The following is a 27275-nucleotide window of genomic DNA, read 5'->3' as shown; positions in this document are numbered from 1 at the left end:
GTTGTTTAAATAAAATTCTTCTGTGTCCATAACTGGATTTAATTCTATGGATATATCCATTTATGGACATATGTCGAAAATAAACTTTTTTTAAAGTTATTATTTACATGCGCTTCTCTGCATTGTCTTTTCTTTCTGATTAATAATATACCTATCACGACCATTTCAAACAAAGGGTTCCAATATTGTACAACAATTGTCCATGACTGGATTTGCTTTGGTTCCTATAATGGACATTGATATTTTTTGTTAAAATTAAGCTAATGGGTCCAACAACATAATATCTATCTAAACATGAAGAATATATTTTAGAACAATGGGTCATTATGTGCTGTGCGACTCGTTCTCGGCTTCATTCTCTATCACTGCGTAGAGAAGTCGCACACTTATATGTGTATTGTAACGCATCTATCATAGAGAGTTCTCTGATGAACTGTTTGGATCGCTGTCTGCTGCTAAATTCCACCACCATATAGCATACACGCTTAAATTTCATCCACACCATCTTGACAACAGTTTAAAAAAAGCTTTTTGTCTCGTGCTATAATTTGGAATCCATTGAAGCACGAGGGTGCTACAATTTGGAACCCATATCGATGGAACGATCAGATTAAGGCTGCTGGCGGATTCAGATTGGCGATTCACTTCACGAGTGTAGCGGAATGCCAGGAAACAGAGAGATATGGTGGAACATCGTGAAGCGGGTAACATCTACCCCCCAAACCTCAAGTTGACCACGTTCGCTCTGACTAGAGTGATATAACGAAGAAGAAGAATTCCCAAAATGGATGGAATGGCAGTACTTTTTAGTTATATTTTTCATCCCTGACTTATTGAGAAAAAAAACAATATTGGTGTTTCTTAACCGACATAACTCGTATGTAACGATGCATTTGTCCAATTTTTGCCTAGAAAATGGAAATTAAGACTGTTTTAAATATTATAAGTATGCAAAATAATTATTAAGTACTATTTTTCATAAATGCATCCCCGATTTATTGTATTCCAATCATCATTTTCAAGATTCTATTGCTAACTATATGTCTTCTCCAAGTGAAAATAACTGGAGAAACAACATTAGGTACAGTCCATAAATGGGTGTTCATAACTGGATGTTGTCCAAAACTGGGTGTCCATCATTAGATTTTTCACTGTCCAACACTGGTGCAAAAAAGTGGTTTTTTAATTTATAAATAACTTCTTTATTTATGCATTGTAATCTTTTTTCTAACATTGGTTACGTTAAACTAACATTGAACTAAAGGTATAACTAAACAATATCCAATAAAGTTAAAAAACCTACGAGAAATTTGCAAAAAACTTCAATTTTTTCCTTAATCTGTACAAGACTGGTGCCGTTACGTTACATTTTTTATTTATTTAAGTACCATTTTTTAGATTCCATTAGTAATTATAAAATAGTGTGTCAGCAAATTTGCTTCGCTCATAAAACAGATTTCTGCGGTTGGAATCAAAATATCAAATCAGTTTGGATTGAGACCAAATGATTTGTTTTTGTAACTATCTATTTACCAGGTAATTTAAAAATATTAAGATTCAAATTTCAGATAGATAGGTAATTAAATAAAACAAAATACACTGTTATTAAATATTTATTAGTAAGTACTGACTTATAATTTTAACATTTAATTAATAATTATTATTCGAATAGTTGCATAGTTACAAAAATGTTTGCCGTTAACATTTTCAAAATTACTGAGCGTCACATTGGGCAGTTTAGTTACGAAAAAAATGCAAGATTTAGGTTTTGTGCATCGGGGTAATTACGAATATGGGGTAAATTTTGATAATTATTGTGAATACCACTTCAAAGAGTCATTTTATTGTTATTATCGTGAAGGTATTGTATGATAATATATTGGATAATTATCTGAATTATTTTTTAATTTAAATTATTGGATTGACCCGTCATTTGTAATTACTCCGATGCAAATTAAGTACTTATTATTTTATGCGTGATGTTCGCGTCTGTCGGGTTTCAAGTCCAGTGAATGCAAGGACCTAAGGGACCTGGATCGTTCAAAGAGCGAGGGGTCAGTGTAAATTGGTTCGCTTCCGTCATCGAATGCGTTCGCTAAGCGTCCCGAGGAACCGGCCTCTTCGCCCACATCAGAGTAATTCCTGCCTAAACCGCTGGAATAAGAGTAAGTAATTAGTACTTAAAATAATCAATTCGATCATACACTAAATAGGTATGTCTATAATAATAAGCGTAAAAATTAGGTAGGTACTTAAATCTAACGAAGAGCTTTAGAGTGAGAATCATTAAGTAACTTTAAATTTTATAGGTATTTCACAATAGAAGGTTAAAACTATTCATATTAACTATAAAACTATAACTATTAATTTGCGCACTAATCGTAAACCTACCGTAAAAAAATATAAATTTAACGACCTCACGTAAATCGTTTCAGACACCTAAATGAATAATGTAGGTAAATGTTAAATACAGCAATGAGCAAAATCATAATTTTAAAAATGTTAATAGGGAGTTTATCGAATGAGTACCTAAGTACCATGTGACCCTGAATATTAGTGTAGAGACACATTTCTTTTTTATTTGTTAATTATTATTTGATGATCAAATCATCAGTTCATGCAGTAATTTAGACGGTAATATAATGCCATAATTATTGCGGTAACAGCCCGGTAGACGGTAAGGTAGTGTGGCCGTAGCATAACGGACACTCCAAAAATCTAAGACAAGCAAAATACTATAATGAAATATTATGTAGTTTGTTTTTAACCGTCTTATTTCTTAATTCTTAGCAGGTGCCAGGTGATGCTTCCATTCTTCCTTTTAATAAGTACATAGAGTAAAAATATGACTAATTTATAAGTACATAGTTACCTCAAAGAAAACGGCTTATGTAGATGTGAAGCAGAGAACAGCGAGGGTCGTGTCGGTCTCGGTCCGGGCGCGGCCGGTCGCAGCGCGGGCACGGGACTCGACGCTTGGATGTTTTTGCGTAATACACGCCAGTAACGCCTTGAATAAATAGCATTATTGCATATTAAAAATAATTTAAATACTTAATTATAAAATAATTTAAAAAGGGAGATAACAAACTTAAATTTTTCTTTATTCTTCATAAGTGAGACGTGAGTTCATCTGAAGAATTGCTAACGATATTGTAGGTGCTAATTTTTTTCTCTTCAGTTGAATTTGTTTATAAAACCTACATAACTATTTTAATAAATGGTTTATTGTATCCTGGTAATATGACGTATATACCTACTTTAAATAAACTGACGGTTGAGATGTTTTCTGAAGATATGAATCTACGCAAATTCATCGAGTCAATTGAATTTGCAGTCACTATGCACACTCTTATTGCTCTGACGGAAATATTCAATTGTGTTACGCAGTATGAGGGGTGCTGCGTGAACATTTGAACAGCACATTAAAATTGAAACATCTATAAATTCTACTGTTATTACAGGTAGTTTGAGTCATTCGATGTACCTATAGGTAGGTAATTACCTACACCTACCTACATTTCAAGGCACAAATTTGAAATTTTAGGAACTTCATAACTATTCTGCTTATAACAAGTCATTCTATATTGTTTTGCTCAAACAGCATTTTTTATACCTTGCTTCAGATTTACAGAAGTTTTACAGATTTTAGAGCTTGACAACAAATTATACTCCATCACGCACACGCCGCGACCACCACGGGCGATGAGTGTCCGCACTAGGCGACTCACTTGTATATGTACAGCGCGAGTATCAGCATGGCCAGCAGCAAGGACAGCAGCGAGCACAGCGCGGCGAGCAGCGCGCGGTAGTGCTGCGGGGTCACGCACACGCCGGCCGCGGACACCACGGGCGATGAATCTGCGCCATTCTCTTCTAGCAACTCGTTGCGGTTGTCGAATACCTTTTTTATTTTGCATTTATTAATACAGATTTACAGTAAGTACCTTTAGATTAATGCTACTTTTGTACCTATAGAAAAAAAGACATTGATAAACCACTGTTAGGTATGTCGTAAGTTCTAAAAAAATATCGACAGCTTGAGATATAACTTTTGCAGTCTCTATAATTACAATTGAGTGATATTAAGATATTGTGCTCACATTTATTGGACGCCCGACACAATAGGAATTCAAACAAATAGGAATTCAAAACGTTGAATATGTTGCAATTAAACTTACCTCTATCATTTTCCTCACATGGCTCGGCGTTTCCACTTCATCCTTCAAATACTTATCGACTTTGGCTTCTTCGTATGATATCTTGAACATATTATCTTTACTGTCAGTTTTATTGGAAGCTTCTTCATCTTTTACTTCTGTAGTATTCGTTTGTAGAACTTCTGTAGAGTTCACATCTCTTCGGCGTCGGCCGAAAGATGGCTCCGTGCGACCAGTTTGGCCTGGACAATACGCCTAAAAAAATATTTTATATATAGTTGAGTAGGTAGTTATCTAACAAATAAGTATAAACTCTTATAATAGAGATGTATTTAATTATGTCATCTTACCGGTTGGCAACCATCTCTACACGTTCTCACAGTAGCTTCGAACACTAAGAAATTAGACTCCGGTATTTTAAATGCGTTGAATCTAGCTTCGAGTGAATCGCCATTGCGACCTTTGTCCAGTTCTGGGAATACATCAGGATCCACGGGACATCTAAATTCAGAAATAAATTCTTAACTTGGCGAAAAATTATATTTAGTCCTCGATTGAAAATAATTCAATGGGTTTTTTAAAACAAGCTTTTCAATACTTTAACCACTTACCCAACACGGTCAATCAACTGCACAGATCGTCCCGAATAAGGATCTCTAGCAATAACATTTGTAGCAAAGATATCCGTCGCATAATTGTATCCATCTTGAGCCTCGAGCCTAAATGTTAGCGGGTCACCAACAGCGATGGTGGTTGTTGGTCTTCCTTGGTACAATATCAATAATCGGACCTTGGAGTTCAGTGAACTCTCCTCAGGTAGATACTCTATTGGTATCGGACTTCCTGACCTGTCAATCAAGTCATAACCAAAACTGTTAGACGTTTAGCTTGCTTTCTTTCTACTGGGTAATGACTTTGGATGAATTATTTTAGGTGGTTTAAATAAATATGTTGTACGTTATATTTAAAAATGGAGTAAAACCAAACTGACCTAGCTTGAATAAAAAGTCCTATTTATTTTTAAAAATTTTGCCTTGCAAATTATCTACGATATGGGAGATGTAACGGCAAAAATAAGTTTCATGAATTCATCCAAAGTCCGTTTGTTAGTAGCTGTTAGTTCAATAACAGCACTCAACAATCCATAGAAATAATATTTCCCATCAATAAATACATAAACATTAAACAATATAAGAACAAGTCATTTCAAGAAAAAATAACAAAATAAGCGCAGCTCACACAGCGGTAGGCACCAGTAACAAGAAAATTCAAACAAAAACTCAAAAGATAATCCGTAGATTAATTCAAAATATTAATAAAATGGCAACACAAAAACATGGTTAAATCATGACATAATAATATATTATCGTAGTTACATAAATAATATATTAGAGCCCATTAAATGATAAAGTCCATTACTATAGGTAATAATTTCCAGTATTTCATGATTTCTACGTTTTGTAATCTCGTCTCAGCCCTTAATTAATAATGCTCAAGTCACGAACAGTGGCCGACAGTTATTTATAACGTTCAATAATATTAGTAACTACTTAATATTTACTCAGATAGTATGAACCCTGTGTATGAACCTTTGTCTTTTAGGCAAATACTTCAATAAAATGATGATTTAACAGCTCAAAGTATCAAGATATATCGAGTTATTATGCCAGATAAGATTATCGCTTCATAATCACCTATTACAAAATACTGAACTTTATCCAGAAAAAACCATTTAGTCGAATGAAGTAGAAGTATTGAGCGAATCTGTGTCAACTTTGTTAATTAAAGAGCTTGTTACCAGACAAATTCAATAAAAACAAGACAATAAGCAATACACTCAATTCATTCCAAATGCATTTTATTGCTATGGATTCAGTTACCTTGTTACCTGATTACACTAGAGCACAAACACTGTTATAAAAATATCAAACAAAAGTTATATATTTCAATCTCACCCAGCTCCAATGTAGTTAGACGTGACCACAGCCTCAGCTGGTCCTCTGAACAGGCACGTGAGATTGAAGCGTTTGTCTCGGGATGTTTGTACGTTGTCACTGAATTGTACTACCACGATGTTTGTCATTGTATCTCCATACTGTATAAAACATAATATTTAGATAATAAATGAAATAAATAATGAGATATCGAGTAGGAAATGAATTGAAACCCTTAAAAAGCGTTTAATATAAAATCTTAAGAGAAGATCAGGAAGAGAGATAATAATAAATTTCAATGCGATACCTATAATTAGATATGTATTATTGGTAGCTAATGAAAATGTAGGGAAGGTCATAAACAAGTCGATACAATAGATACTAAAAGATACGATAACTGACGTTGATTTATAAACATTCAAAGCTAAAATTAAGCAACATAAGAAGGAAACAAAAGACAAACCCGCTGTGTCCCACACTCCGGGTAACCATGTGCTCCGGTAATACGCAAGACGTTTTGTACGCCACCGTTTCCACGGAAGAAGCATCTATCGTAGAAGCCGTATGTGTACATTCTGCCGTAGAAGCCTTCAGGCAGACGTAGCGTGAACTCCATCCCGTCTTCATTGCACACTTGGGACACTGTTACAAAATTAAGTATTTAAAAGGAATTTTGTGAATTTAAATTTAATTTTTGATGCTACAGGTCAAGCAAGGCAAAAGTATTTAATTTAAATTTATATTATTGTACTTAGTATAAAATACATCATATAACAGAGAGCTACAAGTACAGTTACAATTATGATTTTTGTTTCGTTACCATCCAAACAATCATCAGCAATCCGTCCTAGAGCCCTTTCGTAAAAGTCATATTCATTAGCTGTGTTGTCGAAATGCGCAGGATTAGCAGCGTCTAGCTCTCGAGTGTCCCGGTCACTTAGCTCACAGTTGTCCCTAGGTTCCACGCCAAAACCTACATCCCTGGGAATGTAATAAAACTTAATGTATATTTTAACATATTGTATTTGACTTGTGCTCATTAGTATTTTCTATTTATTTCTATTGATACAGGACCAGGAGGATCATTCATCATCATATAGCTTTTTCATCAGTTTTCAAACGTTAACTAAGTTATGTTTAACAAAACTGAATATTATGTAATATATTGTTAATAAGTATATTTTACAATTTACACAAACCTGTAGTTGAACGACCGGCATATAAAATCTCTAGCTTCAATACATTCCCGTTGGCAATGGGCCAAAGACTGAGCGGTTGTAAATCGGCGAACAAATCTTCTCTGCATTCGCTGTCTGCCAACTTGTCTGAAACTGTCGTCTTCACATCGTGATCCTTGCCAAGGTCTTTGTCCAATTGGAGGTCGTCCGATTGGTCCCCCGATTGGCCCACCTACTGGCACACTGACTGGCCCAATGTGGCCAATACCGCCGATTGATCCTCCAACTGGAGCGATTGGACCGTCAGGCTCGTAGCCACCGTATCCACCACCACCTAAGTATAACATAAACACAAGTATTTAATATATAAAATTGTTAAATATAAATTATGTTTTGATAAAAATTTTCGTCAATAGGTATTATGTGTAAGGTATAGGGATGCGAATAATTTTTTTTACGAGCACGAGCGATAATTTTGTAGCTATGGTTATGCCTCGTGTTATGTATTTATATAATTCACCTATCGGTCTTTCCACAGGAGGTGCATAATTTCCTCTGTATCCACCGGGTCTTTCTATGGGCCTTCTTACACCATATGTAGGTCGAGGTTCCACTGGAATCCTAAAAATTAAAATATTATTAAAAATGCTATTTAAATTATAGATAATTATTCCTGTTACGTATAATTTGCAAGTAGCGTATTTACCTGTCAGAACCTGGCCTTATAACATTGTCTGGATAGCGATCACTAGTGGGATACCGATCACCACGGGGATATTCTGGGCCGTAATAACCACCACGTCCATATCCTGCTTTGATATAAAAATGTATAAAGGATAATACACATATATTTCATACAACTTTATTTTGCTTCAATTTTATGTTACACTAGTTAGGCCCTTCGCTCATGGAGCTACTCAAAAATGACTGAACTAATCAGTAATTACGATTACAAACCAGTTACAAATTGTATCTCGCATACAACGCTACTCAATTTATAAGGTTTCAGTCACTTGACAATGTTTGCTCGTTCATTTTTATCATAAAAAACAAAGAAACTCGGGAAACCAGTAGCGTGGAGACCGGCACGACGCGTCGCGCGTGATTTGTTGCTAACGCGTTACTCACCAGTTAGTAACTAGTCGCGTCGTGTGCGAATCTCCATAGAACATGTATGGGCTGTGACGCTCAGGCAACTCCTTAGTAATTTGAGTTTGTGACTAGTTCTTTTTGAGTAGCTCCATGAGCGAAGGGCCTTACTTATTATTCATAGAATCACTAATCCGTACTATGAATAGCTATATTATAATAAATAATAGTTAATAGGGACAATATCTTTTAATATAAATGTGTTACGTTAATGAAAACGCTTATGGAAGATGTTATAATGCATTTTGAAATTGAAAATTACTGTTAAAGGTTAGTAAAATTAATCTTACCAGGATATGACGATCCGGTCGGCGGATATTTGTCATACATATCTGGATAACGATCCCCACCCAAAGGTAAAGGATCCCGGTTAACGCCAACCGGGTATCTGCTGTATGGATACCGGCCCCAGTCGTTACCGGAATAACGGTCCTGATCGTATGCGGGGTATCTTGGGTAAGGGCGTGACGGGTACCTCCCGCTGCCGCGTATCGGATATCTGTCTTGTGGATACCGATCTGGGTACACGTCAACAGGATAGCGACTGACTGGATATCGATCCGGATATCTGTCGATTTCGTTATCGGTGTCGATGGGATAACGGCCACCACCTGGATATCTGTCTATTGGAACTCTGGTTGGATACCGGTCTACACTCGGTGGATAACGATCTACCGGTGCGATTGGATAGCGGTCAGATGGCGGTGGAAAACGGTCAGATTGAGGTGAATAACGGTCAGATTGAGGTGGATAACGGTCAGCAATAACAGGGTATCTATTTGTCGGTGGTGGGTATCTGTCAGATGATATAGGATATCTATCAGAAGGCGGTGGATATCTATCAGATGGGAGAGGATATCTGTCAGATTGTGGCGGGTATCTATCAGAAGGCAGTGGGAATCGATCAGATGGGTAGCGTTCAGGCCCTACTCCGGGTGGGTATCTGTCATCTGGGAATCTGTCTGGGTACCGGTCAGGATATCTGTCAGGATAAGGTTCAGGGCCAGCCGGGTACCGATCATCAGGTGGATACCGGTCTGGACGGCCGTAGTATCTGTCATCATCATCCTCATCATCTGGATAGCGGTCTACGCCTGGAGGATACCTATCTCTGTCCCTGTCCCTGTCTCTATCTCTATCGCTGTTGCTACCACCTTGAAAATAAAGGAAATCATTAGAGTATTATGGGAAAAGTTGAAATTAAATTTTGGTTAGATCTCTACAAAATGCATGCAACAACAACTAACTACAAAAATATATAAATACAAAATACTATCTACACAAAATATAAATCCTACCTACAAAATTAATTATGTAATAATAAAATGTAATAAAGATAAAACTATGTATGTACAGTTTTTCTACGGCAATACCTGCTGATAAAACCATTACAACACACAATTCATATAAATCATAATTATTTTCCTCAAAACTATTTCAGTTAATCCAATCGCATGCAGATGTATATATAATGTTACTTCTTATAAAATAAGAAAAAATACATATACATATAAAAAACATATATCTAAGATATAATAGCACTAAAAGTTTATTTATGTCAAAATAGTAACCGATGCGATAAGGTTACATCGACATGCAACTGTAATCAACAAATACAATTTTCAAGTTTCAACAACATCAAACTACAAATGAAAAAACTACAAGTCACAATTTCCTCCATGCACCGAACCTGATTTTGAAGGTTTTCCCCATGAAGACTGCGAGCCGCCTCCGGTACCCTCATTTTCACCACTTACTAACTGATCTAAACCCCAAATCATTTATTCATTTTTATAAAGCTTGACCAATTTATTTAAAAAAATGTTACTAAGTAATTTGTAGATGCTGCATAAAGTCAAAATTTAAAGCGAATAGAGTTTAATAAATGAGGCATCAAAAAGTAAATTGGTAACCTTTATATGTATTTTTACTTACGCATAAGATTTTCATAATAATCAAAGTCGGGATCATACAGCAAACGCATGCCATCCTTCTGATTGTATCTACTGAGTCGACAAGTCCTTGCGCGGTCACTGTATACTGCTGACCTATATATCATATTGTGCTTTAGGACCATAAATTATCCATTATAAATGCGATACATATAGAACTAAACATCAGGTAAGTTCAAAAACATGTCTTTCGCGTACACAAATAACAGAAAATAAGCAAAAATAATGTATTCTATATAACTAGGTATTATAAATTAAAAAAAAAATGTTGTGTGGATTTATGAAACCACGGTAAAAGTGAAACTGTTCGAACGGTTCCGAATACTGCTTTGTGTAGCGCATGTCGCGTGACGGTCGGCTGCCGAGTAGGTATACCTACTCGGCAGCCGCGATACACGCGACATGCGCTACACAGACCAAAAAGTTTGAGACGATGTAATAAAAGTTTCACTTTAAAAATTAGATGATTTTGATTTTTATCTTCATTAAAATATAACATTAATCATACCTGCACTGAAAGCTCGTCTGCCGCAAGCACTCATCCAAACATTCACTCAGCGATCTGCCCGTGATCTCCGAATGGAACTCCCCAGTTATTCTGCTGTTCCGGTACCTCTGGAACGCGGTATCTGGTCTCCTCCCGGGCGAGAACAGGTGTGACGTCACGCTGTTGTCCGGGTACTCGGTCCCGCGAGCTGTCACCCGATGAGAGACTGATCATTGTGAGAGATAACCTTATTGTGACTTTCATTAGTAGGTTTAGTTGATTATGGAGATTCAATAGAAATTTTTGGTATTATTGATGAGGTACTGTTATTGAAGTATAACTTAGTAATAGAATTAACAAATAATTTAAAGAATTATGGAAATAGTCTACTAGAAAATAATGAAGTCATCAAAAAGTCCTACGAAAGACCTAGTGCTTAGGTAAGGTAAGACGATTATGTACTAAATTCATTCTTAACAATAAATTAATTAAAGAAGAAAATGTGTTAGCTGATGTTAATTCTAATTCACAATAGCAATCTTGTTTTTTTGAATCATTCAATTAAATATATCTTATAATTAACAATAGGTATTACTTACGGTTGTCAAGACAGACGAGGTCGTAGAAGTGGTGTGTTGGTGATGCGCTCACTGTTATATCATCCTTCTGAGAGACAGAATCTTCTTCGGATAAAACGCATTGACGTGTCATTTCATCATGCTCGATGGAACGGCAGAAATATCTGAAGATTGAATCACATTAAATAAAGAACCAAAACTTAACATAATTTTTAAGGAAACATCAATACCTAGCAGAAAATAAAAGTTCTCAAATTATAGGCATTCGTTCACTTAACTTTTCGAAGCGTTTTCAAAACATTGTAATTGAAATTTGCAAATGGTTTAATAAGCAGATTTTTTGTGAGAAAAAATATTTTCTAGAATTTTTTGCGTCTAATTATTATATTTAATAGGTGCCGGTTATTTTTTATTGTGTCATAAAATACTCACTTTTCAGCTCTAACACACATTGACTGGCATTCCTCCAGAGTCATGTTGGTGAAGACATCAGCTTCAAACGGACCACCGAGGCGCTTATTTTCTTCTTTTATGAACACGGCCAGACCGTCGCACCTTCTTTCGGCTACAGAAATTTGTACCATTTGAATATATTGTATTGTATTGCATCATTGTAAATAGAGATATACAAATACGTAGCAGGCTCTACGTAAGAGGCTCTACGAAAAGAGTTTAGTTTTGTTTAAGTTTTAATTTTCGACTAAGTAAATTGACCTATAAGAGTTTAATAATTAAACCAAAAGACCGATTTCTTACCATTTAAACAAGTGTTTTCCAAATAATCCGCATTATGATCGTCTTCTAAAAGCTCAGGGTGAGTCCGTCGCGTAAATCTGCTTAAAGAGCAAGTTCTTAACGCCGAATCATAAGTAGCTGAGCGACAAACAAAACTGAATTCTCCCAAGCATTTGTCTTCACATTCCGTGCGGTTGGCGACCATGATTTCCTTCAGATCTGATGGTGGCAACTTCAAACGTTTGCGAGCATGACGCTCGAACACATAGCGGCGTGAAGGACATTCGCGTTCCGGTCGATTTGCTAGAATATAATTAAAGGAAAGCTTCTTTATAAAAATGGCTATGGTATCTAAAAATTTTAATATTAAGGTACTCATTATATAAACAATAGACCATTAATAAGAATTAGGTAGTCTTGTATTATTACTTGATATTAGATAGGTAAACTATAACTGCATGTGTTCTGTAGTAATTGAGCAAAATAAATGTTTTTGAAAGAAATGTGTTTCATTTCAAACCTACCCTACCTAATATAACAATACTTACACGTCAAACAAATTTCATTAAAATGGACGCTATTCGGCACAATCATGAGAGTTCCTATCCCTTCAGGAGCAGCTTGTTCCCTTGTCAAATAGCAAGTCGATTCTTCATATTCCGGTTCAGGACTAAATGCTGCAATTCTGGCTCCAGGTTGGAAATCAATGGAGTTGCAAGTTCTCACGAGACCGTTACCAGATCTGTCGCGAAGGCACAAATCCTGACATTTTTCTAAAACGCGAAATGGAGGTGCTGTTTCACGAATCTGTAAAAATATACCTAGTAAATAAGCATAAAAAAGTATTGAATATAAAATTTGAAAAGTATAATTAATTAATTACTAATGGTACAGTTACTGAAAAGTACAACCTACTTATACTATATATTTACTTACGACATCATCATCAAAGCCATGTAACTGTTGATTGGGAAGCCTCTCGTACATGACTCGACCCATGCCCTGATTGCAAGTGGTTTGAGCTGGAAACATGATGATTAACAAAATATGATTAAAGTCGATTTTAGCTTTGTCCTAATTATCTCATGATGGCCTCATGTGCTCTGTTTTTTTTACTTTGCCTTGGTGACGAAATTTGCCAAAAAACGACTCTATCCATTACGGTTGAATTATTCTGTGCTTACAATAAACAATCTAGTAAATATTTAACTATTAGATAGATAACAATACCGTTGGCCATAGTGAGCATAGTGAGTGCAGAGAAGGCGTGCATGACGCTCAACCCTCGAGGCTTCATCTTCCCGCTGGTGTCTGCAGAGCGTCAGGTCACCGGCCAACCATGTGGCCACCTGAAAACGTTATATAAAAAAAATAATATAATATATTATAGTCATTTAAATGATCGAACTACTACATCAAACGTCTTGAATTAAATGTTCTAATTTCTAAAGGTTATCTTATTTAATAACATTATTATATGCACCTATGGCAGGCGCGGTCCCAGGGGGGGGGGGGGGTCACGGGGGACATGACCCCCCCCAAAATCGTACTTGGTAAAATAGAAAATAATTCATAAACTGTACAAAATGTGAAAAAACTGTCCAAGTGCGAATCGGAGTCATTCGCACACCTAAAGTTCCGTTTAAACCTGTTTTTTATCCCTTGGGAATGTCGAAATTTTCGAAAATTTGCAGCATAAACGGCTGTAAAAATTTAGATTGCGTTGACTTATAATATAAGTTTAATTTGTCTGATAATCTGTAATTAACAGTCTGATAAATTCACGCGTTCTTTAAAATAAAAACCGGCCAAGTCCGAGTCGGACTCGCGCACCGAGGGCTCCGATCAAACCTACTTTTTATTATGTTGGAAATATAAAATGTATGTTTGAGCAACTTTTCTTTTATTTGTGCTCTAACTTGTAAGTCGTATGTTTTGATTCCCTTACGAATGTCGAAATATGGGATAATTTGCAGCATAAACGGCTGTATCTTTTGATTGCGTTGGCTTATAAGTTTCATTTTTTTACAGCTTCGAGAAACCATAGAATTAAGTATTCGATATTAATTTCAGCTCATTACATCCACGTTTTTAGGAACGCGTCGAGGTATCAACCTGAAATTTATATCGAATACTCATGTCTACGGTCTTTTGAAGCTGTGAAAAAATTAAACTTAAAACCAACGCAATCAAAAGATACAGCCGTTTTATGTTGCAAATTATCGCAAATTTCGACATTCGCAAGTCTTGAAATTTGGTTAAAAGCAATGTCTTATAGCTAAAATAAAGGAAAAATTTCTAAAATATATATTTTAGACAGCCCGAGTCTGACTCGCACTTGGCCGGTTTTTTTTGTAAATATAAAAAAATGTATAAAAATGTTCTCAAGTTTTTGCTTATAACTTCTATTGAACACGATTTTTAACGAGTACGATTGAGGGGGGTACCTTTCCAGCCGCGTGACCCCCCCCAAAATGTCAGGCTGGGACCGCGCCTGACCTATGGTTGGTAAAATAAAGTGTTTTATTATTTATTTTAAAGTGAATAACGCTGTCTACTCTAAACGAACAAACTTACGTAGGTGAAAACTAAATAGGTATTGATGTGATTTTTTTTGTCGATTTGAATAGAAACAGAAAAGCAAGCTAATAATAATGCCAGCTAGCGAGAGACATTTCAATCTTAATCTTAATACTATTATAAAGGCGAAAGTTTGTATGGATGTATGGGTGTTTGTTACTCTTTCACGTAAAAACTACTGAACCGATTACAATGAAATTTAGCACACATATAGAGGGTAACTTGGATTAACTCATAGGATAGGATTTATCCCGGAAATCCCACGGGAACGGGAACTGTGCGGGTTTTCCTTTGAAAACTCGGGCGAAGCCGCGGGCGGAAATCTAGTACTATTATAAAGGCGAAAGTTTGTATGGATATATGGATGTTTGTTACTCTTTCACGTAAAAACTACTGAACCGATTACAATGAAATTTAGCACACATATAGAGGGTAACTTGGATTAACACATAGGATAGGTTTTATTCCATAAATCCCACGGGAACGGGAACTATGCGGGTTTTCCTTTGAAAACGCGGGCGAAGCCGCGGGCGGAAACCTAGTATCTAAATAATTTAAATGCCAGCTTTAACTTTAAACGCTACGTGAAAACGTTCGTATGTAACAAGCCCTTAGTATCATTAAAATAATCGGTTCGTTGCACTTCATGAATGTGATGAGACAATTGAGAACAAGGCTGTATATAATAAACCCAAGTGTACATGTTTATGTTTGAAATGCTAATTTTCGTCAATTTCTAATAATATACCATCGCAAATTTACCAAAAATGATCATGAATGATTCTCGCTAATTATAAAATCTAGATACCTAGGATAATACATGTCTATTGTAAAGCCTAACATTAAAGATGAATAATATAGATTTTATATCTCTGTGGAAATCTTTTTTTTATAACAATTGTTGGATGAAAGAAGTTTATCAATATCAAAAGCTGAATATATAAACCATGTTATGACAATATAATATATGTATATATTAATCAATAACTTCAACTAACCTAAACCGTGAATAGAAAAATCTACATTCCATATTATAAAGTTCTACCACAGTTCTATGGCGCTCTACACATCTTTGTATTCGTAGACGACAAAGTTCGTCTACGTCGCGCGTCGTCTACGTCTTTGCCTACGTAGATTTACTATAAGCGGTGCTGAAGATATTGTTGTTATTACATTGAGCTGAATATTTTTTTAATATTGAACATTTTTCTAAATCGAATAACAAATAACTAACTCTGGGTCCAAATGTTTTTAAAAACCTATTTCTGCTTCTGTTTTTGATTTATGTACATAGTATACATTAAAATCGAAAGAAATTATTTCAATGGTACCTATCATCTTTTCCAAAAGTATAGATATGTAGATGAAAATTGTACATATGTAATATTCGCATTCGATAAAACTATATCATATAGTATAATAACTGCCATTGTATTTGCCAATTATTTACTGAACACGCACAATAGAAATGATTTGTGATGCGAGTAAATAAAATAGAAAATGGGCATAACTGTTAGGCATTGACAGGCATTCGAAATGGTCTCAACTTTGTCATCGACACCGTTAATGTGCACAGACGCGTGAATAGGGCGTCCGTTGATAGTTAATTTATTAATAAATCACTCATAACTACAGTTATAATACAAATTTTATAAAACATATCTATCTGCTTGTAGCATGGGGTTTATGTTGTATGAACTTTAAAAGAGCACATTCACACTCTACATTAAATTCTATGTACCAATGTTTATTTTTAGCTCTACCTTCTATATCTTTTTTATTATGTATTTTAGTGTGGATAAAAAAGTTTACGTTGTATCTAAATTTTCGCATTTTTTAAGCTCTTACAAAAAAAGCGCCAGTTAACTAAACCAATTCGAACCAAAACTAATTAAAACGAGGAAACATTAAGTAGCAGAAAAAAGTAAAACTACAATAAAGTTAATCTGCATCACAAAAGCGTTAACGCGAAGGCCTGGGCTATGAAAATTTTGGCGTTTCCAAAAAATGATGGCAAGCAACGCGGAAGTTGGCTTCCGGTGCTTTGTGATCCGACCGATGTCCTCGCCAACTAGATGACGTTGTGACCAAATTCTGTACAGTTATCGGTGAAATCGCTGTCTGAATTTCATAGATAATTACACTTTGCTCTATTAATAGCTGTGAGTGTTTTGCTCATGTTTTACTTATAGGTGAGTTCAAACCTTTATTAGCCTTGTCTACAGGTGTGATATAATTGCATCATGTTAATCACTATTGATACAATGAGCAGAAATTTTGTACGAAGTATAGTTTATTTATTTTAATTTATTTGATTTAATAACAAGATAATTAAGATTATAGGTAGAACAAGGTTATACTCGTTATTCCAAGGAGATTATAAACATAATTTTGTTCATATAATGTAATAATGTAAAAGAAAAATATTAAACAACAGTTGCTTATTTGGCTACAACTTTAAAAATTTTATACCTATTTATCAACATCATGGTCGATAATAGGTATACATTCTGTTAAATTAGGTACTGAAACTCCATCTGATTTTCCGAATAAAACCCGTTCATCAGTGAAAGTCGCATGTGAATTTACCTTTAATAAAACGGAAGTCCATTGATCCTATTAACTTAACGGGACTCTTTCAGAGGTAATCACGCATAACGAGATAGTGTGAAAAGAGTAGCCATTGTAGATGAGTGGGTTGGGCTAGGATGGGTGCGTGGGAAAGAGGTTTTCACTCATCCTGATGTAACTGTCCACACCTTGGATTTTGGACATTGGTCCTTGGGACAAAAGCTATTGCCTAAATATTTGTGCGTACAAAGAGGTAGCTTTTGTCAATATATGTACTTCAAAATATATTAAGCAATAAGCTATAGAAAACTACCTAATAATTTTCTAAAATGACGTTAATTTATCAGAGAATTTTACGTGATTCTACGGCAGTATATACGGTACGTATACAAATGTCAGGTTTTTTTAATATTATATTTTGTGATATGATGTAGTTTGTAGTCTGTAGATACTAATTACTATGATGATAAGCTATCATTTTGCCCCTAATTCTTATTCTATAAGTACTACATACCTACTTACATAGCGAGTTACCCGCAAAGATTGTATGTATCAATATACAAGGATTTTTTTTTCTCCATTTTAGTCTGTTATTAATATTTAAATAGAATTCTCACAAAACCAACTTTGAACTTATCATATGAGTCTTTTTCAAGTGGAATGTTAATCATTCAAAGATATCTTTAACACTGCAACTGTAGTAAAATTCGTACAAACACAAAGAGGCAAAAAATCTCTCTACGTTAATAATTAAAAATAACTCTCTTACATGGAGTAATTTTCTTGTAATGTAATTTTACACATAGCGTATTTTTTTAAATAATGACTTTTTATTGATCGATTCAAACAATTACTTCAATAATCATTAATTATAAACAAGCTCATTATTGTTTTAAAAAATACAGTTAAGTAATAACATAGGATTATTATTTTTTTCTCTACAAATGGAAAGGGAATAAAATAATAGAATTCTAAAATATTCCCTTTTTATATTTATAAAATTAAACATCATCCAATATGGAATGTTGGAAAATTTATATGCAATGAAGACAAAAATAAGCTTATTTTTATTTAGGCTTATGTTAGCCAGAAGGGCTTCTACATCCTAACGCGATCGCGTCGAGTATCCGTTTACACTAAAAGATCACGAAAGAATACTCTTGCTCTAGCTCTATTTTCGTTTGATGTAAATACACCGTTAGAAGAATTTATTATTCAAGCTATCGAACGAAATACGGACGAATGCTTATTCGTGTAGATTTATCTCCTTAATAAACCTTTCCCTTGTTTATTTACTCAACATGTTTATGAAATACTGGCACCAAGAGAGACATATTTAAACCTTCCGACCCGCGTATTCGCTCGCAGTGTCAAAGAAAATTCAATCGAAATAGTGTGAAAAGAATCTATCTATGTAACTAGGTGTCTGATCGCGGTAAAAAGTAATTAAAAATCACTTTCTAGCCTCCTCACTTTTTCCCGCCACAAAATTATATCATGAAAATTTCACAATGATGCAGTAATCATTTATACGAAAAAAACATTCGAATTTTATAAATAGCTATATAGGTAAATCACATCGGTTGAGAAACTGGATAAACCTTAATAATATTATGATAAAAGTTTGTTAATCATTCTTCAACAGTTCAATAGAGTTTATGGTTAGACTTTTTCTCCACAACTCGCTACCGCCTATTACTACTAGTATATTCTCCTAGGTTACTTTTTACCACGGTGAAGCAAAAAAATATATTCCCATGGCGATTTCCTTTGACCAAGCATGTAAAGACGTGGTTAATACTATACATGAAGTCCTAAACTCTGAAAAGACACGTGACCATACAGTAGGAACAATATACATACGTAATAGAGTAGTTATGATTATAATACTTTTATAAGTGCAGATTAAAATAAAGTAACTTCTCAAACATTTTAACAGAGCGCAACTTTATGGCTGGCAGGTAAAGTTTAGTACAATTAATGTGTATAAAAATATACCCAACTTCAGAACAAAGGCTTCGGAAAGTTTTCAAAAAAGTATCTACTGAATATGTAAGTAATAATAATATGTAAGTAAATATCATATATTTATGATTATTTTTTTAATCCTGTAAATATTGTTTTGTTATGTTCAAATGAAATCTTTAACAAATAAAGTTAAGGATATAGATAGATGTCAGATATTAAATATTTACTTCACTTTAAGATTAATTACTAGTGTACCATTTATTATTCGTAATATAAAAATCTAAGTTTTCATATTGAACCTATTTATGTGCCGATGTTTTGTAAAGTGTACCTTACGAACGGAAAGCTGATTTGAACTTTATTTACACAGAGCTTCTTTGTGGGCCCCATAATCCATACTTAATTACCACAAAAAAAAGACGGGTTGCACTCCGGGAGTGCCGGCAGAAGTGAAAACTTAATTATTAACGTTGAGCATGTTTGATATTTTGGATTGGTATCCGTCTTAAGCTTTTTCGATCAGGTCACGTGTCCTGACGCGAGTTTAAGATTTTATAGCCATTACAGAAAAAGTGATCAACGCCGCTAAAGAAGTTTTCACTTCAATAAATATAATCACTGTCTCTATAAAACATTGGTTTGATGAAAAGTTCAATACGGGTAACTGCGAAAAAACCAAGTAAGTATGTACATTCAATATTAAAGCTAATTCTACACTCTAGGAATTGAAAGCCTGTAATAATACTGAAAACTTAAAGGCGCAAGTCGATTACTCACTCGAGCGATACAAGGTCTACGCACGTAGCAATACGTAGCACTTCTCAAACAGTTCAAGCACACGACACTTCACTAACGGGTGTACCACAGGACAGTCCGAATTGTGGACACACGAATACCATAATTTAGTTAAATCACATACAGAGGGGATCGACAATAGGACATGCTATGAGCAAATCACACCAAATGCACGCATGGCTAACTTTCTATAGTCACACCGGTGACTGTACTGAAATCGTACTTGATGAGTTTAAGAGCAAACATTGTAATTATAGGATGATAAATGATGACTCTAAAACTAGTATGCTCATATACTTATAGTTAAATACTACTTAAAATATATGTCTATTTTCTAGATATAGATTAAAACAAAGAAAATAAAATAAATCATTAAAACTGATTTTATTCTTAGCCATCCTATATCATGAACACATTGCTATACCATTCTGAATCTGCATCATACCAACAACTTGTCTTACCTATAATATAAAATGTATTCTACAGATTATGATACGTATTATTAATGCTATACAACGTAAGATATAGCTTTTCTCATTTTATGTTACAATAACAGCTTTAAGCATATTTCTACTACATTGCATTCCAAATACTAACTTAATAAAATGCATAAGTCATAAAAAACCTAATTCAGTGACCCCATACATCGCTTTTCCGGAAGCTACGCTACAAAGGCGTGTACCATCGGACCTCGACAAGTAACGCTCTTTCAAATGTCAATTCCCGCCACAGTTCCCGCCAACGCGCCGTGCATTGCCACAGATTATAATCGCATATTAATTATCATATTATTGTTTTATGTCATGACCTTGAACACGGTTACGTGTGGTATGAAAATGTGAGAACTGTCGCAGATTACATTTGCGATTACAGGTCGTACTCAGGTTCAGAGATTTTGATAAATACATTAAATATACATATTGTTAGACAATATATTATAATTGTACAATACCTACTGATAGTACCTATGTAATACATAATGAAAGTTATTAGCAATTCTAAATGTTTAAAATAGCGGTTACAAAATACCCAAAATTAAACTCAGTAGGTACCTATTTTTATTTGTCGTTTTCACTTTCTGCATATTAATTATTAACATACTTTGTAATAAACATAACTTTAAAAGGTTAGATTAATTTACTTCCTCATATGTAGTAACTTAAGTAGCGTAGTGTAAACCATGTTTTGAAGCTTAGAGTATATATTAATTACAATTTAGAAGCTACACGTTTATTCTAATAGAGTTTGAATAAAATAAGAATTCCAAAATGTTTGTTTCAAGCGACTTAATCATTATCTACCTACTTAATTACAAGGATTGAAGTAGGTACATTCACTAAATTAATCATATATATAAAAATGAATCGCAAAATGTGTTGGTAAGCGCATAACTCGAGAACGGCTGAACCGATTTCGATAATTCTTTTTTTATTATATTCTTTGAAGTACGAGGATAGTTTTTATGTAGAGAAAACGTAGATATGTACCACGGGCGAAGCCGGGGCGGACCGCTAGTTAATCATAAAAGTAATTAAAAAAAATCGGTAGGTATGTCTTTTGGTACATCATAATATTATAACAATTAAGTTGTTATTCACGACTTTCAGTATAATAAAACAATAAAGTAACAACTAACATGTGATTGTTTTAACATAATATACCTAGTAATGGGTTATTAAAAATTGCATAGTGCCGCTTCAGGACGTGTTTTATAATAAAAATATTTTCAAAATCAATGAGTTCTAGTAGTCAAATGGTCAAATTATTATTTAATGCAATCAAATTAACACTAAATCGAAACTGTAAACGGTAAGTCTTAATGATTTTATTAGATAAAATTAGTTAATAAAAAATTTGATGGCATCATGTATAGGTATGATGCCTGATGAGGTAGTACCTAGGTATCCATAACAAAATAGCCAAACGTTGCTTCTAATATTAAGGTTTTAGCAGATTACAACCGATACATTTGTGCAGCAAAATGAGTACAAATACATCTCTTTCGGAATACAAAACTGAAATGAAATCATTCGAAGGAATATATCCAACCATCATCGATGCAGTGTGCAAAAATTTTGGTCTCCAACAAAATCCTTCAGTAGCTGTCTGGATGAAGAAGGTAACTTAACTACCTATTATTAAAAAAAAAATGTTGTGTGGTTTTTGAAACCACGGTAAAAGTGAAACTGTTCGAACGGTTCCGAACACTGCTTTGTGTAGCGCATGTCGCGTGACGGTCGGCTGCCGAGTAGACCTATACCTACTCGGCAGCCGCGATACACGCGACATGCGCTACACAGACCAAAAAGTTTGAGACGATGTAATAAAAGTTTCACTTTAAAATTTAGAATATTAATAAATAGGAATTGAATTATTTTGACGTGACAACGTCTTAAATTAGGTTGCGACTGGGAGTCACTTATGAAAAAGTGTATCGGTCAATTAGGGAAAGCTGGCATGTTCACAGTACTCACACTTATGCAATTTCACTTACAGTATGTTCAAAAATAAATGCGACTCTAGTTTCATATTTTTAGACTTGAATTGTAAAATGGGTGCGTTGTAGATATGTATATGCAAATATAATTACTTATGAAAGCTCTCATAATTAACCTGTAAAATTATAATTTAAAAGTAAATAAATTGAAACATATGTAGCGGTTTGTGGGCTTATGGTGCACAGAAAAACTTGAATGAGTTTATGATTGCATCAATGTAAATTAGATCATAAGAATTAATATTATGTTAATTAAATAAAAAAAAAATAATCAATTGGATCAAAGTATTAATAATCATTCAATTATCAAATAATAATTAAATTCCTGACTTTGGTCGAGTAAAGATATCTAAGAAATATTATATTTGTAGTAAGTACGTAATACCTACCAATACGCGCTAACAAATATGTGTTACATGTTTATTGTATAATTTTCACACTATTGGTTTTAAACTCAAACTCAAACATTTATACAATTAGACTTCTTCTAGAAGCACTTTTGAATCGTCATAACAGTTTAACAGTTTTAACATTTACCACCAATTCAGAAAGCAGTATCTATAGAGAAGAAGAAGAATCTATTTAATCATAATCGTAATCTTCTACTTCACTGAAACTTTCATCGCTCGAAGAACTTGATGTTTCGTTGTCGGAATTTCTTAATGTTATTATAAATGAGTCAGTGTAATTATCTACTTTTAGTTCTAATTGAATATATTTTTCCTCATGTTCTCGCGTCTTTCTCCAAACGTCACTAAACATATCCAGACTAATAGCATTTGCTTCCTTTCTAAATAATTCTTACACAGTTTTCAAGTTAAAGTTCACATTTTGTGATGCTACTTTCCCTTTAATTATGCCCCATAGTAACTCTATTGGATTGAGATCTTTGAGGATTGCATCAAGTAGGTAAAAATTGTGTATAGTTTGGCTTATTTTTTTTAATAATGTGATAACTCTGATTATTAATTAGTTATTTGATTTTTGAAAAAAAAAATGCCGATTTTAGTCAAAATTTATATTTTTCTAACAAGATCCTTATCATCCAAATTTCCACCTTGGTGAGAAAAATTGACATTTCTAATAAAAATGAACAAAAAATTAAATGATTTTATTAAATACTGTAAAATAGTCTATAATTCTTCCATTTACTGTATCACAAAATTCTTCATAGATTTTTAGATATTCGTACTACACCAATTACATCACCCTGTATTTATAAACAATTGCAAAATATGACACATACATAGGCCGGGAGATACTGACACAAAATTTCGGGTCATTTGTAACAGAATGGCGGTTCTACAGAGGTCTTATTACGCAATGACTAAAAGAAAAATGATGGTCATCGTGGGCGTTAGTCGAACTCGTCGGATAAATAGCGAAAGTCAAACGATTTACAAATCGTTTGACTTTTCCGCGGTATGGCGACCATTTGGAATCGTCCGAAAAGTATGGCATGGCAATTTTAGTAAATGGCTGCACGACGATGGTTACCTGTGCAAAAGTGAGCTCGGTACAAATGGTTGAATTGTTTTTTTTAAAATCAACGCATTCACGTCGGTATGGCGGACTGTAAGTCACATCGTAACTGTATGGCATGACACTACCACCTACATCTTTTTTAAGGGCTATCGGTAAATTCTAAAATTTTTGTGTTACAAATCGTTGGACTTTCGCTATTTATCCGACGAGTGTGACTAACGCCCACGCGACTAGTCCGCCGGTACCAGCGTTCTGACCATCATTTTTCTTTTTGTCATTGCGTACTAAGACCCCTCTAGACCGCCATCCTGTTACAAATGGCCCGAAATTTTGTGTCAGTATCTCCCGGCCTAACATGTGCAATTTGTAAATGTGTTGACGTTCCAGCTCTTCTTAATATACCTGTAACGCTCGGTAACGTTACGATGAGTCACCGAACGAGAGAGAGGCCCGCCGAATGCCTTGCGTCTCTCTCCCACTCAACTATGATCGAGAAAAAGACGTTGTCACGTAAAATTTTTTTTTTTTTTTTTATGTCAAATCCAGCAAAAGAGCAGGCGACTCACACACACTCAAAATCTTCGCCCGTAAAACCGACTTTACAGGCAACCATTATTTTTAATTAATTAATCTTTTGTGTGAATGCAGCAAAATAAGATTATTTAGTTCACATCTACGAACAAATAATCGTAGGTTATTTCATTTAATTTTTACAGATCTTGGACTACAATTTGCACGGTGGCAAGAAAGCACGTGGCTTAACGACTATTCTCTCATATGAAACTTTGGAAAAACAAGACAATATAAGTGTGGAATCCCTAGAAATTGTAAGAGCTTTGGGATGGTGTGTGGAAATGGTAATTAAAATATTATGTTAATCTATTGTAAAAATATGTACCTATGAGCGGCTTTAAGGTGTCGTATTTTTACGAATTACAGAATATAGATATGTAGATACTATAGATGGTAGAGGCTATAGATGTAGAGACTAATCTTAATATATATAAATCTCGTGTCACAATGTTTGTCCTCAATGGACTCCTAAACCACTTAACCGATTATAATAAAATTCGCACACAATGTGCAGTTCGATCCAATTTGAGAGATAGGATAGTTTAAACATGTAGGTACCACGGGCGAAGCCGGGGCGGACCACTAGTTATTGTATATGATGGTAGAGACTACAGATTTTCTAACAACAATAATTTGTGTTAACTTTTTTTTATTATTTAGCTTCAAGCATATTCATTAATAATGGATGATATTATGGATGGATCGACGACCCGTAGGGGTGTACCTTGTTGGTATCGACTGCCTGAAGTCGGTATGGGAGCTATAAACGATTGTAATCTAGTTCAGTCGGCTATGTATGAAGTGATTAGAGTGTACTGTGAGAAACTACCCACATATAAAGAGATAGTGCATTTATTTAATGAGGTTGGTGCTATATTTTCACACTCTTTGAATTGATTTCTTGTACAAGTGTTATCTAATTGCGAATTGCGATAGATATTGTTCGAGTACCGACATAAGTTCTTTTTCACTTTATTTAAATTCATTAAAAAAAACAGATATTGAAATGTGATATTTTATCATCGGTTTTCATAATTTCGCTATAAGTAATATAATTATTAATAGTTTTGTTTTATATTTATTAAGTCACGGTTTTGTTTATATTAATCATGACGATTTGAATAATTTTTATGCCGTTGCTAACACGACTTATAATTTTCTTTATGTTTAATGTAAGTAGAATGAAAAAAAGACAATAATTGTAGATTTATCAAACTTAAAAATTAATTATCTTTTTAGACCCTCTTCTACGCGTCCATTGGCCAACATTTAGACTTTACGATGGCACATCGAAACAAGGACGATTTCAGTCTATTCACACCGGAGCGATATGCTGCAATAGTAAAGTTTAAAACAGGATATTATACATTTAAATTGCCAATATTCTTAGGCATGTTAGTGGCTAATAATATGAACTCAGATATCTATAAGAGAGCTGAGAAAATGTGCTTGGATCTAGGTTACTTATTTCAAATGCAAGTAAGAATAGATATTATGTTATTGAAATTGTAATATTTTTAATTACCTATTAAAAAATTATATTAAAAATTTTCGTATTTTACAACAGGACGATTTCCTGGATTGCTTTAGTTCTGAGCAAGTCACCGGAAAGGCGGGAACCGACATACAAGAGGGCAAATGTTCTTGGCTAGCAATTGAAGCGCTGAAGCGCTTTAATACTGCACAGCTTGAGGTGTTTATAGATTGCTATGGAAGCCACGATCCAGCGAAAGTAAAGCGCGTGAAGCAGCTTTATGAGGAATTGCAACTACGTGACGTGTATCAAACTGAAGAACGACAAAGATATAACGCAATTATAAAAATGGCGGAAGAATTACCATCTGATGCAGGAGCGATGCCAGAATTGTTTAAAAAATTATTAGCTTTAACTTATGATAGGAAGAAATAACGATATTTTTTAAATAAATTATTACTTAAATATTTGGGAATACAAATAAAACAGCAAATTCATTCTATACCATTTATTCAAAAATACAATGTTATATATAATTGGTATTACATTCATATCGACGTCAGGTCTCAAGAAGAATACAATTTTAGACACTTACACATGAGTTTGTTTAAAATAACATGATACCTGATACTGCTACAATATCCAAATAAAATAAATAAATACATGTATCGCCTTTGAGGTTACTATCTACAACTACATTGGTATATGTAATATGAATATACAATTTATAGTTAAATGTAACTTTATCCTATAATAATACGCACTATACAGTGACACAAGATAAATGGCGCAACACAAAGTGAATATAATAGTTTATACAATTTCACGATTAGTCTCAATTATGCGATGAAACTGTTAGTTCATAAAAGTCAATCGACTCGAAGATACTTTATCACAATTTCACCCTTAATCCACATACAATAGAGGTTATGTTTGCACTTAGCAATGCCCTAATTACCATACGTGTGACACAAAATATATTCTTAAATAAGTTGATCCACTACGAAATACGGTACACATTATTTTCATACGTTAAAATTGCATATACACGTAGCTTTTGCTTAGAAAACTTACACCATACTTAGAGTGAAAAGAGACTTAATCGAAGTTAATTGAAGACTTACAGGTCTCGTGGTAAAATTAGTGTATTTCACTGATA

At 34.1% G+C, this 27275-nt stretch overlaps 2 protein-coding genes across 7 annotated transcripts; one reads left to right on the top strand and one right to left on the bottom strand.

Annotated features, from left to right (window-relative positions):
* Window positions 1–1599: 1599 nt before the first annotated feature.
* On the bottom strand, window positions 1600–20166 carry nompA (no mechanoreceptor potential A). 6 transcript variants are annotated; one of them, XM_090110996.1, is made up of 23 exons: window positions 20070–20166; window positions 13404–13522; window positions 13110–13195; window positions 12722–12980; window positions 12195–12476; window positions 11871–12003; window positions 11460–11602; window positions 10882–11086; window positions 10357–10469; window positions 10112–10186; window positions 8712–9575; window positions 7979–8084; window positions 7793–7893; window positions 7294–7606; window positions 6915–7075; window positions 6558–6736; window positions 6116–6255; window positions 4772–5008; window positions 4511–4661; window positions 4182–4415; window positions 3732–3904; window positions 2873–3010; window positions 1600–2154 (listed from the first exon to the last, which is right to left on the bottom strand). In XM_090110996.1, exons 2-23 carry the CDS (start codon window positions 13468–13470, stop codon window positions 1971–1973), a joined length of 4344 nt encoding a protein of 1447 aa, XP_089967122.1. In that variant the 5' UTR covers window positions 13471–13522; window positions 20070–20166; the 3' UTR covers window positions 1600–1970. The 6 variants fall into 6 exon arrangements, with proteins under 6 accessions (XP_089967122.1, XP_089967124.1, XP_089967125.1 ...); XM_090110998.1 differs by having other exon boundaries at window positions 7979–8081; XM_090110999.1 differs by having other exon boundaries at window positions 10882–11068.
* A 1656-nt stretch (window positions 20167–21822) lies between these two features.
* Window positions 21823–26551, top strand: LOC149901749 (farnesyl pyrophosphate synthase-like). Its single transcript, XM_090110636.1, has 6 exons — window positions 21823–21896; window positions 22038–22206; window positions 24786–24926; window positions 25303–25506; window positions 25882–26121; window positions 26210–26551. The coding sequence occupies exons 1-6, from the start codon at window positions 21823–21825 to the stop codon at window positions 26549–26551; spliced, it is 1170 nt and encodes a 389-aa protein (XP_089966762.1).
* Window positions 26552–27275: the final 724 nt, after the last annotated feature.

The sequence above is a fragment of the Colias eurytheme genome, chromosome 16 (assembly GCF_061535395.1).
Source record: "Colias eurytheme isolate Ceu_HAF_F1 chromosome 16, ilColEury1 Martin Lab GWU primary, whole genome shotgun sequence".
NCBI lineage: Eukaryota > Metazoa > Arthropoda > Insecta > Lepidoptera > Pieridae > Colias > Colias eurytheme.
The sequence above is the reverse complement of the archived record's forward strand: the minus strand, read 5'-3'. Positions and strand labels throughout refer to the sequence as shown.

Excerpts from the sequence above, each read along its gene's own strand:
- nompA (XM_090110996.1), bottom strand. The coding sequence starts at position 13,470 with ATGAAGCCTCGAGGGTTGAGCGTCATGCACGCCTTCTCTGCACTCACT. Across the intron at positions 12,004-12,194 it reads GGAAAACACTTGTTTAAATG|CCGAAAGAAGGTGCGACGGT; the intron begins GTAAGAAATCGG and ends AAATTTCTGTAG. Across the intron at positions 10,187-10,356 it reads TTATTATGAAAATCTTATGC|ATCAGTTAGTAAGTGGTGAA; the intron begins GTAAGTAAAAAT and ends TTTGGGGTTTAG.
- LOC149901749 (XM_090110636.1), top strand. The coding sequence starts at position 21,823 with ATGAGTTCTAGTAGTCAAATGGTCAAATTATTATTTAATGCAATCAAA. Across the intron at positions 22,207-24,785 it reads TAGCTGTCTGGATGAAGAAG|ATCTTGGACTACAATTTGCA; the intron begins GTAACTTAACTA and ends TAATTTTTACAG. Across the intron at positions 24,927-25,302 it reads TGGGATGGTGTGTGGAAATG|CTTCAAGCATATTCATTAAT; the intron begins GTAATTAAAATA and ends TTTATTATTTAG.